Source organism: Erythrolamprus reginae, chromosome 1 (genome assembly GCF_031021105.1).
Source record: "Erythrolamprus reginae isolate rEryReg1 chromosome 1, rEryReg1.hap1, whole genome shotgun sequence".
Taxonomy (NCBI): Eukaryota; Metazoa; Chordata; class Lepidosauria; order Squamata; family Dipsadidae; genus Erythrolamprus; species Erythrolamprus reginae.
Genome location: NC_091950.1, coordinates 362,866,595 through 362,885,147, shown reverse-complemented (window position 1 = coordinate 362,885,147; position 18,553 = coordinate 362,866,595). Strand labels below are relative to the sequence as shown.

The following is an 18,553-nucleotide window of genomic DNA, read 5'->3' as shown; positions in this document are numbered from 1 at the left end:
TCGGCTGGTAGTGATGGATATGTTTTTAATCCAAATGGCCACAATCTTCAGTCTACCTGTCACAAAGGAACGAGGGAAAATGGATTTTTTCTTTCATAATTCTTAAAGTTGAAAGAGAAAAATCTAGAAACATGATAAGTAGACCATTCCAATGGACAGATGGACAGGTAATAGCATAAAATGAACATTCCCAGTGCCTTCACTAACCCTGTTTTCCATCTTTATACTGACAAATATAATGACAGTAATAGCTTTCTTTGCAAATAGCACCATTAAAGCAAACTAGACAAACACTGAAATGAAGAATTTAAACAAAATATAATTAAAATATTGGAGTAATGAAATGAACCTTCTCTGCAAAGAAGAACAGAAAATAATTTCAGTGATTTTTCTTACAAGTAACGTGTGGCTTTGATGGTCTCCTTTGAAGCTTCGGTCTGCATGCTACTAGACTGACCCCTCACTCTTTCTTTAATTAATCAAATCCATCCACTTAAACTGGGCTGATATGTACTATGCATATTCTTCAAATTTTCTCAAGAGAAAGAAGGGATTAAGACTCACAAGTGTTCTCATACCCCATCCGCACACTTTTCCTCCCAGAGGAACTCACTCACTCCTCCTTCTTCCTCCCTCTTTGTGTAGGAAAAATATTAACTGGATCCAGATGATTATATCTTGGTTTAATAAACTAAGATATGACAAAAGCTTCTGTCCACATGAGGAATTTCTTCAGTGTTCCATTTATATGAATCCTTTGAATTTGCCTGACTAGAAAAGAATAGTCAGTTGGTTTTAATCGTAACTTGCATGAAAGAGATTTATGTACAAAAGTAGTCAAGACATTATTGTGTGAATAATCCAGAGCATGATATCATGGTCTTTCAAGGCTGAAGGATGCCAATGCAAAACCATGATCTGTAGGAAACAAGAGATATCTTTTTCCTATTTAAAAGTTCTCACTACTATAGGAAAGAATTGTGAGCAAAACATTTTAAAGAAACGAAATTGTATTTTCCCATTTGTTGTTATATCATTTTCATTGTAATAGCAATAAGGTATTTCTTTTTCCGATCTGTAAGTTACAATGGATTTGACTATAAAAATAAAATATATGATGTTGTGTGGGAGATATCATCAGAATAATCTGAAACAGGTTTGGGGAGGTGGGATTCAGCTAAGATGAATGAAAACCTCCACCATTGGATGGCAGTATAATTGCAGTTATTGGCATTTTTCTGAGGTAGTACTGTATTCTGGTTTTCTCTTTCATTTTTCAGGCATCCATCTACAAATTATGATGTATTCTTAAGTCATCACAAAGCAAAACGAACAAAGACTTTGCTTTAGTCCAAACAAACAGAAATTAATATTGCACCACATTAGTGGAAATTGTTCTTCTAAATCTTCCCCCCCCCCATCAAACTATTATGTATTTTAATCAGTGAACATGAAAAATGTCACTAAATATGAATTCAGGGATGTCCTTGTTCTCTCAGTGTTCAGCTCACAATAATGTGCTGAAACCAACTTCACGGTTGGTCCAAATAGCTTTGTTTGCTGAACTACCTCCTGTTTATATTCTTCACTAATTTCTGAAAATGAATTTTGCAATTAGAAAAAGTGAGAGATTGGCAACATTAGAGATGCAGTATGCAGAAGGGAGAAAAATGTTTCTTAACCTAAACTAATTTTTAATATGACTCATTTCTCCTGCTGGAGCTCAGGAGCAAATGTGTCATTTGAGGTAATACATCCATTTGGTCTCCCAGAGAAATTAACTACTTAGTTCCTTCCAAGCTTTCATTCAAAAATGGCTAACAACAGAGGGGGGGGGAGGGAGAAAGAAAAAAGAAAGAAAGAAGGAAGGAAGGAAGGAAAAAAGGAAGAAAGGAAGAAGGAAGGAAGGAAGGAAGGAAAGAAAGAAAGAAAGAAAGCTTTATTCACCTTGCCTTTCATCTGACCACTTTACTTTGTTATTTGTATTTCTTTTTGACCCAGACAAACTTACAAATGAATTTCTTGAAATATTTTAGCACCCCACACTCCATGCTAATGGGGTACGTGTATTTCTAAAAAGGAAGTTTGAATATATAATATAAAATTAAATAACATATATAATCTTTTTGCATCTCTTCTACAGAAAATTATTCTAACTATAAATGGTTTTTTAAAACTAAAATAATCTGAAGTGTCTTGAAAACAAAATTGATTATCAGGTACCTCTTTACATTTATTTTGAGATATTTCTTTAGTTATTTCAGTTATTCAGACCAAGCATTAAGTGTCAAGGGGAGAAAGGAATGTTCAGCACTTGGATACAATTGTGTAATGGAAATAATGGAACTCCGTGTAACATTATTAAGTAGTCCTGTAGATGCTGCATAATCCTAAAATTAATAAATAATGTCAAGAAACAGCCATATTAATGCTGACATCAGAATTAAAAACTAGCTTTTAATATAATTCAAACTGACAGCAAAAGTTGAAACTTAGTTGTTATATATGGAGCCTAAATAAATCCATTGTTTACATTCATAGGAACTTTGTGCTCTTAGCTAAAATGTGTAGGTAAAATTTAAATCTGTAACTTCTGCTTAATCTTCAATGTTTCTCTTCAAGTACAATAAAGTCTACAGTGTGCAACTGATAGTACAATATGTCCATATAAAATAGTGCTATATGATAAAAATATAAAATAGGGTATTTTAGATGTTCTGATTGACCCCCACCCCGTGAGCTTTGTCACCTAATTCCCATAAAATAATCTTTAAAAATATCTGGCAGTGATATGATAAAAACTACACAGTAACAGAGCATGGCATCTATCTGATAGAGGCGCATATATTATATATACTCTCTTGTACATGCATACAATATTAAGTATTCATCACGTCCTATGTTCAGTATAATTCTACCCCAAATATACAATTGGAAAGTCATTATTAGGCTTTTTTGTAGGATAATTCATGCCAACATAACAGATCTTTTCTGTTTGCTTGCTGACCACAACCATAAAACTAAGTTTTAACAAATTCAAATAACTACAAAAGTTACATTTTCCAATATAACCACTCTATTTAAAAATAGTTTTCAATTGGTTTGCTTAGTATATTAACAGAATAAATAAATAATCTGTGGGTATAAATGCAATATCAGACAGCCTAATATTTTATTGATTAAAAACTTCATGAAATTTGCTTAGGAAAAAATTAAAAGAATAGTGTTTTAATTTGAAATAATACAAGTAAATTCTTAGACTATTTTTATACATGCTGCTGGAAGCGTTCTCATAATTATTTATTACAAGTATGTGAAGTTATCCTAATAACAGTGACAATTTTATTGAGTTTAAATAACATAAAAAGAGTTTTGCATCAGAATTGAAAATAGACTTGACAAGAACTAACCTTAAAGAAAGAAATCCACTCAAATCCTTTTGAAGACTGTGGCTGAATTTCATGCAAATCTTAGAAAAGTAGGTAGGTAGGTAGCTAAAATATCAAGATACTATGTTTCTTTACTGTACAAATCTAAAAATAGGCAGAACAGTGATATCTAACCCTGATTTTTTATTTTATAGACACAAATCCGATGAAAAATTATTCTTTTAAGTTTGGCTTGAGAAAAAAAGTCAAAAAAAATTAGACCTGGATGGGAACTGCTAAAGAACTGAAATTTCTCCTCTGTTACAAAAGTCTAATGTCTGAACTATTTTCATTGTGTCATAAAAATTGCATTAAACAAGTTTTGTTTTTATTAAAACTGAAAGAATATTTTTAAAAACTTCACAAATAAAGCCAATATGTCAGATTACTTACTAATAATTTGCATGATTTGTTTTTAAAAAGTCCAAATAATTAAAGGTGAGCATAAATCGTCCAGTTTTGCAGGTTAATTTTAGGAACTGTTTTTAGCTGATTATATTATAACCACTATATTTTTAGCTGTGCATTACAAGTTTCTCCAATTTTCTTTTGTCGCTTAAAAAAAATCTCTATTAGCTTACAGCACTGGCTGTATGAAATTATATTTGGGGTTAGAAATAAGATTTTAAAGGACAGGAGGAAATAAAATCTCTGATACTTTTTCCCAACCGAATTAGCTTAAAATATGGCCATTTCGCAAGTTATAAAAGCTCTAATACCTATAAAGTCTTGGTAGACTAAGATCTTCCCATAGCTCTTAAATTGTATTGGTTAAATTAATTCTCTAAGTATTAATTTTTAGCAGCTCTACCTGAGCTAAAGCTTGCCATCTTTTTTCCCTTAAGAAGAGGCTACATTTTAATGGTAAGCCAAGCTATCTAAACCAAGATAAAATTCATTAGAGTGTAATCGTCATCCGTATATGGTGTGAATCAGATGCTCTCATGCATTAAACACATTCCAAAACATCCCGTAACGAGGTTCTTCCTGCAGCGCACCCAACCTTGCCCACCCCACTTTTATTTCCCTTCCTTTATTTACACTAGAGGTACCTAAATAATTCACCCTGCCTCCTTTTCAGGCTGAACATTCTTCTGTTGAAGCTTGCAATGAGCAATTGCAGGAAGCAGATGGACACATGAATGCAGCAGGTGGGGCAGATGGCAGACCGCCCTGTCTGACGCTGGCTGCCTTGGCTTGCACTGCCTTTTCCTTCCAGGTACATTATCGTCAGTGTAGCAGAAAGGGGCATGCAAGAAAGGAGGAGAAGGGAAGGGACGGGGAAGAGAGAAAAATCTATGTACAAACCTACGGGATGCGGTTAAATAAGCGACCAGCTGTTCACTTGCATTTTCTAACCAAATTCCCATTTTTTTAATCTCATGGAAGATTCTCAGATGCCCTCCCATCTACTCATAGCCTTTTACTGACATATATATTCAATAGAGTTACCAAGTAAGAAAGGGATAACTTAAAACCTTCACTAGCAGGGAAACAGCTGATGCTTTTCAACTAAAAAAAATGCATGCTGTTGTTCCCAACCCTGAAATGTATTTCTCCACTTGCAAACTGTTCTGCATTCTGTGGTGTCAACGGATCGCTTTAAAAAATGTACTGGGTTTCTGCCTGAAGCGCACCGCTTGTTAGAGGCAAACCCCAAATCCCCGCTGATTTCAGTAATAGTGTATTCACTGAATTTCCATGTTCAAGATACATAGAAAGGAAATGCTGTAACAATGCAATGTTTAAAACCTGAAAATGTAGGCAATACATTCAAAATGTACTGTAGTAACAGCAGCACATATACAAACATACAGCTTTCTCAGTATTGTCATCAAATCTTTTCCCCTGCTTTTACTTGTGATATACTTCTGATTCATAACCAAAAGGTGGCATCAGAAATTTACTTCAAATCCCATTTATGCCCAGATTTCTGATGCCTTATTTGATTTTTTTAATGGCTTTAAGATATGTATATTACTCTGTGCCTACATCCTTAATCACTACTTCTCTTAAGATCTTTACCAAATACATAAAAGCTAATTCCAGTCTATATGATCAGTTATTTTTACGTGTTTATCAATATAACAAAAAAGAGTTTATTGCAAGCTTCTCCATTCAAAGGATGCAGGATACTGTAGGAACAGGAGATAATCCCAAAGAGATGGGAGTTGATTGCTTTAAAACTAATCGGAACTGGCAAAAGCAGTTGGAAAAATGTTTATTCTAACTGTGTCTTTGCACTTTATATAAGAAATTACTATCAGGAAGGATTGAAAAATAGTAAAGAAAAATGCTGAAATTTTGTGTTGAAATTCTTGGTGTATTTCTGGTATAACACAAACAATGGTCTATTTAAAATCTCACAAAACAGTCTGCTCTCATAGGATTTGCAGACTGATTTTGAGGCCAGAAAGGTTAAGCAGTTTAGATAAGCTACAGATAAGCATGCAAACTGTTACATACTTATGAGTACTGTCCAAGACTTGGTCCACCATTAACTGCATGATAAAAAAGAAATGGAGGCACACCAGTGATCCTTTAAAGGGGATGAGGAAAGGTGTGCAGAAAGAGAAAAGGAGTATAACTTAATTTGATCTGCAAAATCCATCTTTTAAAGTATTTTTATTTATTCTTCCAGCTAGAGTTCTTTATATTTTAGACATTAATTGATTCAAAAATTAATAATAATTTTAGAAAGTTCTGTCCTTGCTTCTCAGTTTTTCAATTTTGAAAATGCTTTGGAAAGATTTTTTTTTTTTGCTTGTAAGAAGGAATCAAAACATAACCGAAAAAAGGAAGATGGAAACATCCGAAAAGATTAGGAAATGTATCCTTTCAAATATGGCTAAATCAATCAATCAATCAACCAACCAATCAAATATTTTTGATTGGGGAAATCTTTTTCTAGCAAATTCCTATTTCCTACATGTTTTAAGGACTATGTGTATCATGTGTGTGTGTGTGTGTGTGTGTGTGTTGTGTAACATATTTTTGCTGATAATGAAAAGAAAGGGAAATATTTATTTATCTATCTATCTATCTATCTATCTATCTATCTATCTATCTATCTATCTATTTATTGGATTTGTATGCCGCCCCTCTCCAGAGACTCGGGGCGGCTAACAGCCACAATAAAACAGTGTACAATAGTAATTTGGTATTGATGATTAAAAATCAATTAATATAAAAACCAAACATACATACATACATACATACATACCATGCATAGAATTGTAAAGGCCTAGGGGGAAAGAGGATCTCAATATATTATGTCAGATCACCCTGGTATATTGAAGGAACGTCAGAGCTCCTTTTTGCCTCTAGGTCCAACCCAGGACCATTACAAGGCAGTTAATTTTTTATTTATAGCCGACAGCTATATTCTGTATGTGACATATATATATATATATATATATATATATATATATATATATATATTCGTAGATTTTCACGGGTACATGTATGTAGATTGTTCTGAGTTCGGGTTTTGCCCCGTGTAGTATTTTGAGTGTCTATGCGACGTTTCGGTGAAATCACATTCACCATCATCAGGCTGAAGTTATAAGCTTCGTGCTGCTGTATGGTACAGAAGTCATATATATGTATGTATGTATGTATGTATGTATGTATGTATGTATGTATATATGTATATACAGTAGTCCCTCACCTATCGCTGGTGTTACGTTCCAGACCCGGCCGCGATAGGTGAAATCCGCGATGGGGAATTTATCGACTGATAGTACTTATTTAAGTATATATACTGTAATTGTTTGGTAGGTTTTCATTGTTTTAAGTGTTTATAAACCCTTCCCACACAGTATTTATTTTAGTTACAGTATTTAAATACAGTATTTACAATTTTAGATATATTTTTTTTGAAAAACCTGCCGATCGAGTTCGGCGGGCTGTTTAAATCTGCCGATCAACTTCCTCAGAAACCCGCGAACCAGCGAAGATCCGCGAGTGATTTTTCTCATTAATATTTCTTGAAAACCCGCGATGAAGTGAAGCCGCAATAGGTGAAGCGCGGTATAGCGAGGGACTACTGTATGTATATATGTATGTATGTATATATGTATTATTATTATTATTTTTTTTTATTTATTTATTTGATTTGTATGCCGCCCCTTTCCGTATGCATGTATATGTTTTCATAGATTTTCATGGGTATAGGTATGCATTTGGTGGGTTTGGGTTTTTCCCCGTGTATCGAGAGTGTTTTTGCGATGTTTCGACGAGATCACATTCGTCATCTTCAGGCCTGTCCTGACCTTTGTTCACAACAGCACAAAGCCCATTAATTAAAACACAAATAAAGTCAATAAAAACATTTTAAAAGACTTAATTGCTTTTGTAATTTAATCCAAAACTGAAAAACTAAATATTGCATTTTAATATATAGAATGTAGAAGCAAGTCCATATATGAAAATTATCCCATAATATAGGTGTTCTGTGTGATTTTTAAAAAAGTACTTTAGGCTTATAAAAATATATTGCTCCACCATCACAATTCATATTTCACAAATCTTCTGAATATATTATATTCAGATAGATTTCAACAAAATATGTATTGTACATTTATTTGTTGGCATAATACATAGCTTACAATATTGCAGATGTATATAAATGGAAACTTTCTTCATTTTGTAGGGAGCCAAAATACAATCATAATGTACACATTGATTGTTCAGGTCGCTATGCTTCTGAGTAGAAGAACATTATTCATGGAATGCTAAATTTAGCTAATTTATTTACTATGCACATTTCTTCTCCCAAATCATTAATGTATTTAAGTAGCACTATAAAATGTCCTGAATACATGCACTAGATTGTAAAGATCTGATTGCATGTCTACTCTATAATTCTGTTGCAGTATTTTGTTTTTTAGGTAAATCCACAGATTTCAATGGGACTTAATTCCTAGACTTTTGAGTTTAGCAATACAGACTTAACTCTATTATTAACTTAACAATGTTTTCAGGCATAAATTATGAAAGCTGAGAAGAGTTCTGCCTGACCATAGATTATATTTAGAATTGTGTATACCAGTTCTATCACGGGCAGGTACAGAGAAAAAAACACAGTATTTGAAAAAAAAAATCATTCTTATATCCCCGTGCCATTTTCAAAAAATGAGATGTTTCCACAGGATGGGAAAAGAGCTGTACTTTTAAATTAGCTACATTGAATCTAGATACCATAATTCACCAAAGTGCACAGCTGCTACGATTGGGGTCAGAATTTCAAAGGCGCTGAAACTCAGCATCCCTTATTTTTTTCTCAATGGGAACTGCAGGGTGCAGAGCAATTTTTAAAACAGCGCTTGCTTTGTTACCAGCCTAATACACAATATAGCAGAGTATTCTCCAAAACCTTTCCTTATATTCTAGTCTTCAAATAAATCTTGTAGAGGGGTTATCAAGAAGACTAAGAATTGTCATATGGAAAAAATAACACCTTTAAAACTGTGTATTTATGTATCAGGAAACATAGACATCAAAATAAAATAGTCAGCATATATTTTGCTCCATGTGTATAAACTAAGTAATGCTAAAATGTGAAAATAACCACTAAGATCTTTGCATTTGTTATGTTTTTAATTTTTTTGTCAACAAAATTCTTTGTGAGTTATATGGGTATTGAATCAAAAAACCCAAATCAAACATAAAATAGTTCTATCACAATGCATTCCTTTCATTGCTTTGTTTCTCAGGTTATATGTTCATTCTGAGAACTGAGAGAGATGGGCGATTAAGAAGTGTGAAATGTAATAAATAAATAATCTTTGAACTATTGCACATTTCACCCTATAATCTATGTAAATATCAATAATAATAATAATAATAATAGTAGTAGTAGTAGTAGTGGTGATAGTAGTAGTAATTATTTCAGATTATATTTGCTTCTAACAATATCTTAATTTCCCCCATTCAACTTCACTTCTTTTTTACATAATTTTTTTATTTAAAACAAAACAGACATATAAAAACACACAAACATAAAAGAAAAATACACATATCCAGGATGATTTACATCCCAATTTTCGTCAGAAGCAAATACGGAGTTGTATATGTTTTTTACATCAACTTGAAAACATTTTCGTCTATGTTCACTGTACATACTGTACATTTTTATGTAAGAGAAAATAAAAAAGAAAAGAAACGTTTTAGAGAAGAACTTGAAAGAGAATAGAAAAAATAAGACTTCAAAAAAGCAAGAAAATCTAGTTTCCAATTTTGAAAAAATATTCAAAATTTACTTTATGGGACTGAATTAATATAATCATACTTTTGAATAAAAGACCTAATGCAAAATTCAAACAGGTCCATTGACTCTAAGGGTGCTTGATTACAGACTACTCAATGGTGGGGACACTTAGAAGCAGGTATAAAAAAATTACTTATGGCAGCGACTGAACAGCATCATTTACTTAGTTTATTGAACAGTGTTTTGTAAACTGGGTGTGCGTGGTATGGGACTGTTTCTATTTGACTTTCCTTCCGCAGGCAAGGCAGGGCTTCTGTTTTTACTGCACACTTTGGTTCAATGCTAATCCTGTTTTATGTTGTTCACACCTGCTGCTTACTGATGGTTTATGGTTTGTGCTGCTCTGAGTATATCTATGTTAACCCCGCCTAAACTATCAACAAAAGTCATTCTGTTGAACTCAAAAAGAAAAGCAAATTCTAGTGTGTGTGTTTTTTTAAATAGGGCAGATATATTTGAGGTGCACATGTATTTTTGCAAAGATAAGGTTTTTTTAAAGGCTAAAATCCTTGTTGCTTTTAGCATGCATTTTGTCCCAAATACGGAAGTTTCACTCCACTAAAGGACTCATTCTTTTTCTATAAAGGTATGTATTTTCTGAGACATAAATCTCTTACTTTATTTCTAAGGATTTATTTTGGTGATTACATCTTTTCATACATAATTTTTTTTAGGATAGTTTTAAAAAAATAGCAAAAATAATGAAAATATTATATAAATAACTAGTATGGATCATTATAAATATTTACCATTCACATAAAACGTGGATCTATTTTCAGCTTTAATTATAAAAATATTATTTAAAAATTCGACCACACTATATGATTTTTTGTGTAAGTCTTCTGAACATTTATTTATTTAATCAAGTATGTATTGATAATACACAGATATAACATTGTTTATATACATAAGATAGGTACTGATAAAAGGGAACATTAAGACAGGGACGGTAGGCATGCTGGTACAATTATGCACGCCTCTTACTTACATGATCTTTTTTTGCTTCATATTTCGCTTTACATTTTTTTGCTTCACATCGACAGAAGGCTACCAAAAGCAAATTTTATTTGCCTAATCATTCTGAACATTAAAGAGCACAATTTAATGGAATTTAAACTAGAAGGAATTACTGCTATTTTAATCAGCGTAAGGTTACTCTGATATGCTATTAAGGTCTGCAGAATTTCAACAACTATAGAAAACAAACTATTTCTCCCAAGATATGTAACATTAAAAACCATAACTAACTCTTTTTTTGGTCCTTTGTAGACTGAGCATTCCTAGGTTGGCAACTTTTGTTTTTATTTTCCTTTTTCCCGTTGATGCAATAGACCAGCGTTCCCATTGCAATTCTTTAGCAAAGTGAAGAATTGCAAGAGAGACATGACAGCATTTGTCTATCTCTCTTGGCATTATTAGCACCAATAGGCTAATAAGCTCTATACCGGTACATTAGTTTGTTCTCAATGTGAACCTCAGGAGTCACTACTATAGAATAGCTGCAGAACAAAAAAGTAGGTAGACTTCCTAATAATTCAATACAATGTCATATCCTCTGCTAGATCAGAATGGCAAGGATCCTAAGCATAGAGTGTCAAGGTTCCTAGATTCAATTGGTAAATTTGTGAATTGTCTCAGAACAAATTTTATATGTCCTTTTTTTCAAAAAAGAGTCACTCAATATCCCCTAAATTAGAATTGAAATTTAAAAGTAATTATTTTTGTTTCTGATATTATTATGACACATGTAGCAAGATGCCTAAACTATTTGCAGGAAATCTCTTACAGATCTATTATAACTTTAAATTATAATGTGCAATCATAGCCAATACAGCACATTATAATCAGTAACCTTAATAAAACACAGGCTGGCTATAGCCTTCTGGTTTTGCAAATGCCAGTGCTCCTCAGTTCTAAATGGAGAAACTCAAAACTGGCCCAAGGCCCCTCTCCCTGAAAAATAGGTATTGTAACTTAATCTTAGCCTTGCCTCACAGTTGTTTATTATTATTATTATTATTATTATTATTATTATTATTATTATTATTACTACTACTACTACTACTACTACTATTAATTAGACTTGCATGCCGCCTTTCTCCGAAGACTCGGGGCAGCTCACAGAATACAGTACAAAAAACAATATGTATACAAATCTAATTAGTTAAAACTATAAGCTAAGATCTCATTACATTAAAAAGCAGTCAATTAACTCAGTCATATCCACAACATTTAATAGTCAGAGAAGGGGGTCTAGCTGTCTCATGCCTGGCGACATAGGTGGGTCTTAAGGCTCTTGTGAAAGAGCTCAATGGAAGACTTCAGTACTGCTATTGAACTCTTCCAAACAGAAAACCAAGAATTTATTTAGAGATACAGTATACTGTTTGGAAGGTGGTTGCATAATAAGCTTTCTTCTTTAATGAAGAACTGATTGTACCTCACTGACTTGCACAGCATTTTTTGTGAAGTGACTGAGCTGGTGTTGAAGTCCGAACACCAGTGGTGGAATATTACCGGTATGGTACAGTTCTACAAGCCATTAGTGGAGGTGGTGGGAGGCTTTGTCCACCAGCCCCAGATGCTTCTGCACATGCATAGAAGCTTTGAATGTGCGATCCGATAGCGATAGGATTTAAAACCCATCACCGCCCCACACCTTTAAAACTTGAAACCAATCCACAAAGGAAGAACTAGAATTCTGACCGATTTAAGTGCAATCCTGTAATCTGTATTGGAGTTAATGGAGTTAATATATTGGAGTTAACTAAACTGCAGGAGCATAGAATTACCTAATTCATTATTTCTTAGTCATAGGTGAAACCAAGCCAAAGCAAGTAAAAACAAAAAAGCAGAAAAAACAAAAAAAAATTGAGAGGTCTTCAAAAACGTCTCTTGTGTATCTCAAATTGACTATGGTTTAAAATCTAATCATATGACTTGGATCTGAATTCACAATGTTATGTAACAGCCAATTCCAGGGGAAAGAAATCCAGGAATGTTAAAGCATTTTTAATCAGTCAATCAAACTGCATAGAATATGAGTTTGCTTAATTACATGCTATATACAGTACTGTACTTCACTGGGAACGACGTATATGTGGATTTATAGATTTATGTTTTCTCTACAGTTTTGTCTAGAACTAAGGAAAAGTTTACTGATAGCTAGAACAATTAATCAGCAGAACGACTTGCCTACAGAGGTTTTGGGTCCTCCAGCACTGAAGGTTTTAAAGAGAAGATTGGATAATTATTTGTCGGAAATGGTATAAGGTTTCCTACTTGATCAGTGGGTTGGAGTAGAAGACATCCAAGTTCCTTTCCAACTCTATTATTCTGTGTGCCTGAAAGAAAAGTGGGTCTTACTGCTTTAACTCACTATTTTCAAATGCTTTAATAGAAGGAAAGACTTCTCTTTTATTTTTCATGGCACTATTTTCCCCAGGCAGGGAATTTTATTTCTGTTTGAATCTTAAACCACTGTATTTTCAGTGATGCATTTTTATATTTACAGTTGACATCTTCACAGAATGAAGCCTTTGAGCGATAGCTAGAAAGCATGAAGTTCGCATCAAATAATCAAATTACTTTACAGTCAAATGAAACCAGTGATTTTTAGCTAAAATTTCATAAATCTAACTGAATATTTTTCTTTGAATGGCTTAAATTGCAAAAATGAATCTACCAATAAACGTGTGTATTGAAAAGGCATATTGAAACTAGACAAATACAGGTGCTTAACCAACATGTCAACATTTTGTTCTCAAAGTCCCTGTCTCAGTTAGAGGTACAGAATAAGGAAGTTATTGACATAAATGGGTAAACAGTGATTTTACAGAGGGTAATCAATAAAAATTCCAAATCAGTCTATTGTAGTTTGCTCTCCAATTTACCAACCTAATACACCAAATCTATCTTCATGATTGAGAAGAAATTTAGCACGATTAAAAACACAACATCACAACAGTTGCAAACTACCATAGTACCTAAAAGATATCTAAGTCAGAAGCAAAACATGAAATATCATGCTTTTAGTATACTACCATGGAAAATGAGTCAAAATCTAAAAAAAAAAAGATAATGAATTCAATTTACCGTCTCCTCTGTTTTTAGATTTTTTCTTATTTTTGTATGTCTTTTTTTTAAAACAAAATAATAGATATATTTTATTGTCTCCACTAAAATTAACCTAAACAAGATGATATTTCTTCTTTATTTTTCCTTTAAATGTAGCACTTTGTTGGGGATATCAAGATAATCACCAGTTTACTATCAGATAGTGATCTGAATTGAATTTCAGATCTCATATATTAAAAGACAAATTTGAAATTTGGAATTATGAACTTAATGCTCTCTATCAGTATCTATATGCACTGCAAAGGATGAGAGACAAATATTCTAAAATGTTCTGAACACTATTTGAAATAGATATATTCTACTTCCAAACAGTTCTTATTATTACAAAAAGGCTTCTTTCCGAATATAATTTGCAGTTTAAAATAGGTAATAAGTTTTCTGCTTTATAACTGCACACTTACAAGTGACCTACTATTCAATTTTAATGAAGGGCGGGGTCATAATTTGTTTAAAACATTCACTTTTACTAATGTAAAAGTGTTGGCATTTTGCTCCATTTCTGATAAGCTGGTGCCTGTGGAAGTGATTATTCTTTTCTTATTCAAAACGTATCAGCAGTCGAAAGTACTCTCAATCTTATCAGGTGTATGAACAGCACAGTTACTGAAAACAGATTGTCCTGTTTCTCTCTCTTTCTGCCAGGCTATCAGATAAACCCAGCTAACTAACTGTATTTACACACAATCAAACACAAGCTGTATCTTGGAAGAACTGTAGACTGATTTCAACATGCCACAGGTTTGCTGTTTGATATTAGAATAAAAAAAGACGAAGAATGTGTACAATATCTCCAACTATTTTCAAACTATAGCCAGGAAGAAATCTGTATTTATATAATGAGGACCACTGACATTAGAATAGATGTGGGGCAAAAGTGGTATAAATGGAGGCAGAATTGTACGTCAGATTTAATTCAGATTTAATTGATTTTCCTATAATCGGAACATACGAAAACTGTTCTAAGTTCGTCATATGTGAAAATTTCGGTGTATCAACTATGTTTGTATGTGTTGCTTTTTTATTTTGTTATTACCTTATAATTTTTTAAAAATCAGCACCTTAAACAACTGATCAATTTTGTTCTGAATGTGTCACAAGTTTTTGACATATTTGCTTCAAGGTTCCGACACACTTTGCAGTTTCTTGAACTTGTATATTTTTAAATTCACTTATGAGTAAAGAAAGCAATTACTTATACCATAGGAATATATATTCTACATTATTCATTATTCAACCAAATGCCAAAGGGAATGGAGGAACGACTTTATGTCCAATTCCTCTGAAGGAGTATTTTTCCTAGATTAAAGACTGGGACATGATTCCACCTAAGTAGAACTCAATCTTGTGACTTAGTCTCAGGAGCAGAACAAACCATTCTCTGGATTGGTAGGAAAACAATGAGATGAATTAAGTCAAGTGTGCTGTGCTGTGTAATTCACCTGATTGTTGTTTCTCCATCTGTGAAACTATGGTCCCTATGATTGATGGGACAGGTGTCACTCATATTAATGTAAATCACTAACAGTGGGTGTTAGCTCTTGCTAACGTGACCTATTCCTTAAGTAGAAATCATTCAGTGATATAACCATACAGTGCCTAATGCATGTCTTTTAGATGCTAAAAATTCCATCGCCCATTTTTACAGTTTTTGGGGAAATGTTTTAAAAAGTGTACCTTAGGTCACTTCAGATCTGTGGACCATACCTCTGTTATGAAAGTGTTTATAAGAATAAATATTGTAAGTTGATAAAATAAATACTTCATAATGAAAATAATTATTAATATGCTAAGTTGGAAAGTATCTGTTTCTATGCAAATTTTATACAGAATTTATTGACTATTACATTTATCTGCATGTTGATATAAATATGATATCGTTTTCAAAATTCATTTTCTTATCTTTTCCTTTTTTCTGTTTTTGCTCAATTTAAAGTAAACAAAAAACAAAACAATTTATTTATTTGTTGATTCACTAACCTACATGGACCAGGCTTGCCAAAATGAATTCCTCTGGTGTATATTTCAGCCATAATACCCTTTTCATCTGACATCACCTGGGAATATTTAAGAAAAAAAGAGAACCTTTAACTTACAAATCAAGCTAAAACCTACAGCAAGTCCCAAGCTATTACAAAAATAAAAATAAAAATGGAAATGTATTGGAAATAAACAAAATAGACAATTGTATATACAAACAGAAAAGTCCGTGCTTGTTTTCTGATTCTTCATATGTGGAACATTTTTTTAAAGAGCAGATAGAACATACTATATCGGCCCTGATTTATTATTTTTCTAATTTTTGAATGTATCAAATGGTATAAAACTCTTATAAAACATTTTAAACACCACAGATTTTAGAAGAAGAGTAAGAATTGGTCTTCAGTATTATTTTTGTTAACAACTATGAGGAAACAAAGGAACAAAATCCCATGACCCAACACACCTTACTTTCTTTATTTATTTGTATCTGTATACAAAAAGGAATTTAATTGCCCAGAAGTCAATCAACTTTATTCAATGTGGCTTTTCTGTTCATTATTTCTTATTTCTTACTTCTATTTTTTAGATCTGACTTTTTAAAGATCAGGTAGGAATAGAGGTTTTAAAGGTTCTGAATCCCTATATTTTTTTCCCACAAAATCTGAAAACAGACCTCTACACATTGGCAACATGTTCCGATGCTTACTAGCCACAGCCTTCAATCACTGATCACACCTATTAAAAATCCCTTGCAACATCTTGCGACAGTTCAACCAGATGTTTAAGGAAAAGTCGTATGAGAGAACAAAGCTAAATTGACACATCTGTGATACTTCAGATGCCCCACAGCATGGCTAATATTAATTTTCTTTGGCTAGGTAACTGCTGCCAAGACACATTACGTATGGCATGTAGTTCCAATCAAAATGATGAAAAGGAGATGTGCATTTCTGTCTCACTCTAAACTTGAAAAGATACAGAAGAATAAGTGAGATAGCAGCTTGCAAACAAATACAAATGGACTATATCCTGACAAACATCTACCTACATTTTGTTTCCCCATTTCCTTCAGAGTGATTCAACAAAGAATATTTCATTTATTTCAGTGACTTGCATCCACAAAAATCTACCACACAGGTGGAGGAATTATCCTATATGTGGGATGTTGTTGGTTGCCCATCTATTTGTGTCCTTCCTTTATGGACTTCAGAGGCATTCCTGATCAATCTTCTATTTACACAAACACAGCATCTTATATAATAAACAATTCTGGTCAATGTTCATATAATTTCCAAGTTTTATGCTTACAAAAAGTAGATCTTTTGGATTAACCTTCAATTTGATGAATGTGCTGTACAAATTCAGCTTGGATTAAAAACCAAAACCACCTTAGCTCTACAGTTACTTAATCTCATATATTTTTGGTTAGGATCCCTTGGACTAAGTTGCCATAAATTGCTACCACTATTTAAATTTGATAAGCAAACATGCAAAACTGTGCAATAATAATCTGTATTAATAAATTATTTGTGGGAATAGAGCCTCTGATTTGAAAAATCTGAAAGTTGACATTGAAAGTCACCATAATACAATAAAGGATCAGTTTTGCCCTCTGTGTGTGTGTGTGTGTGTGTGTGTGTGTGTGTACATGCGCATACAAAAAGCTTTATTTGCACATGAAAATAAGTGAACAGATTAATCAACTAGTATATTTTCCTGCTCAAGACATAATTTTTAAGCACAAATTTGAGAGACAATTAAAAATCCAATTCTATAGATGTCTTATGCCAGAACAACAAATAAAGGAGAAAGCCATAAAGTAGAGATCTAAGCACACAGGATGTATGTGCGTGATGTGTGTGTATTAAAATGACAGATACACATATATTTTCTATCTGTGCTTTGTAAGCACGTACACATTCAAAAATAATTAGCAGCAGAATAAAGCAGAAATCCTAAGTAACAATAGTAAAAGCAAACTCTAGGCAAGAAAAAAATATTTTAGGAAATTAAAATAAGTTATAGAAATAAGTCTATGTTTAAATAACAGAGAATAGCTGTTTCACGTAATATTTCCAATTAGAATGGAAGCAGAGTTACAAAATATGCTTTACATGTTATCTGAACAAATCAAGCTCATTTAACATCTTGAACTCTTATTTCTTAGTATAAACTTTAATTGCAAATTTGATGTTATAAAATCTAAATTTTTATTTTTGTTTTTATTTCATGAAATATTTAAAGTTTGGGAATACAGTAAAATAAATATAATTTTATAGTTTAATTTTAATTACACTTTACAATTTGGTGGAATGCAAGCAAAATCTTACACTTGATTTTCTTTAGATTAGGAAAACAGCAAAAGTTGTATTAACAGAATATTAAGAAATGTTTTTTGTTAAAAGAAGGATTTTCAATTTCCCTTTAGACCAATGTTTCTAATATTAAACAAATTGCACGTCGGAAGAGTGACACCTTTTATTATATCTAAAAAATGCCAGTATGAAATAATAAATGATGCCAATGTAAAAATAACAGCATTTGGATTAGCGATCTAAAGGAATTCACCAGCAATTTGGGGGGGGGGGGGGGAGGGCGAGGCGAGACAGAGCCAGGGCAATATTAATATCTACATTGTTCTTACGGAGTTTATTTTTTTAAGATAAAAAAGTTTCAAAAATGTTTGCACACACACTCTGTTTATAACACACAAATATAGGCAAACAGATATAACAGT

At 32.6% G+C, this 18,553-nt stretch overlaps 1 protein-coding gene across 6 annotated transcripts in view; it reads right to left on the bottom strand.

Moving 5' to 3' along the window:
• Nucleotides 1-18,553, bottom strand: part of ESRRG (estrogen related receptor gamma) — a 584,956-nt gene that overhangs the window by 204,094 nt on the left and 362,309 nt on the right. For 4 of the 6 annotated variants that reach the window (XM_070734407.1, XM_070734406.1, XM_070734408.1 and 1 more), the window contains one exon: nt 15,814-15,890. The exons of 1 other annotated variant lie outside the window; for it this stretch is intronic. In XM_070734407.1, coding sequence (XP_070590508.1) covers nt 15,814-15,887 — 74 coding nt within the window. In that variant the 5' untranslated portion in view covers nt 15,888-15,890. Of the gene's footprint in view, nt 1-15,813; nt 15,891-18,553 lie in introns of those variants that run through there. One more of the 6 variants, XM_070734410.1, reaches the window with a different exon arrangement.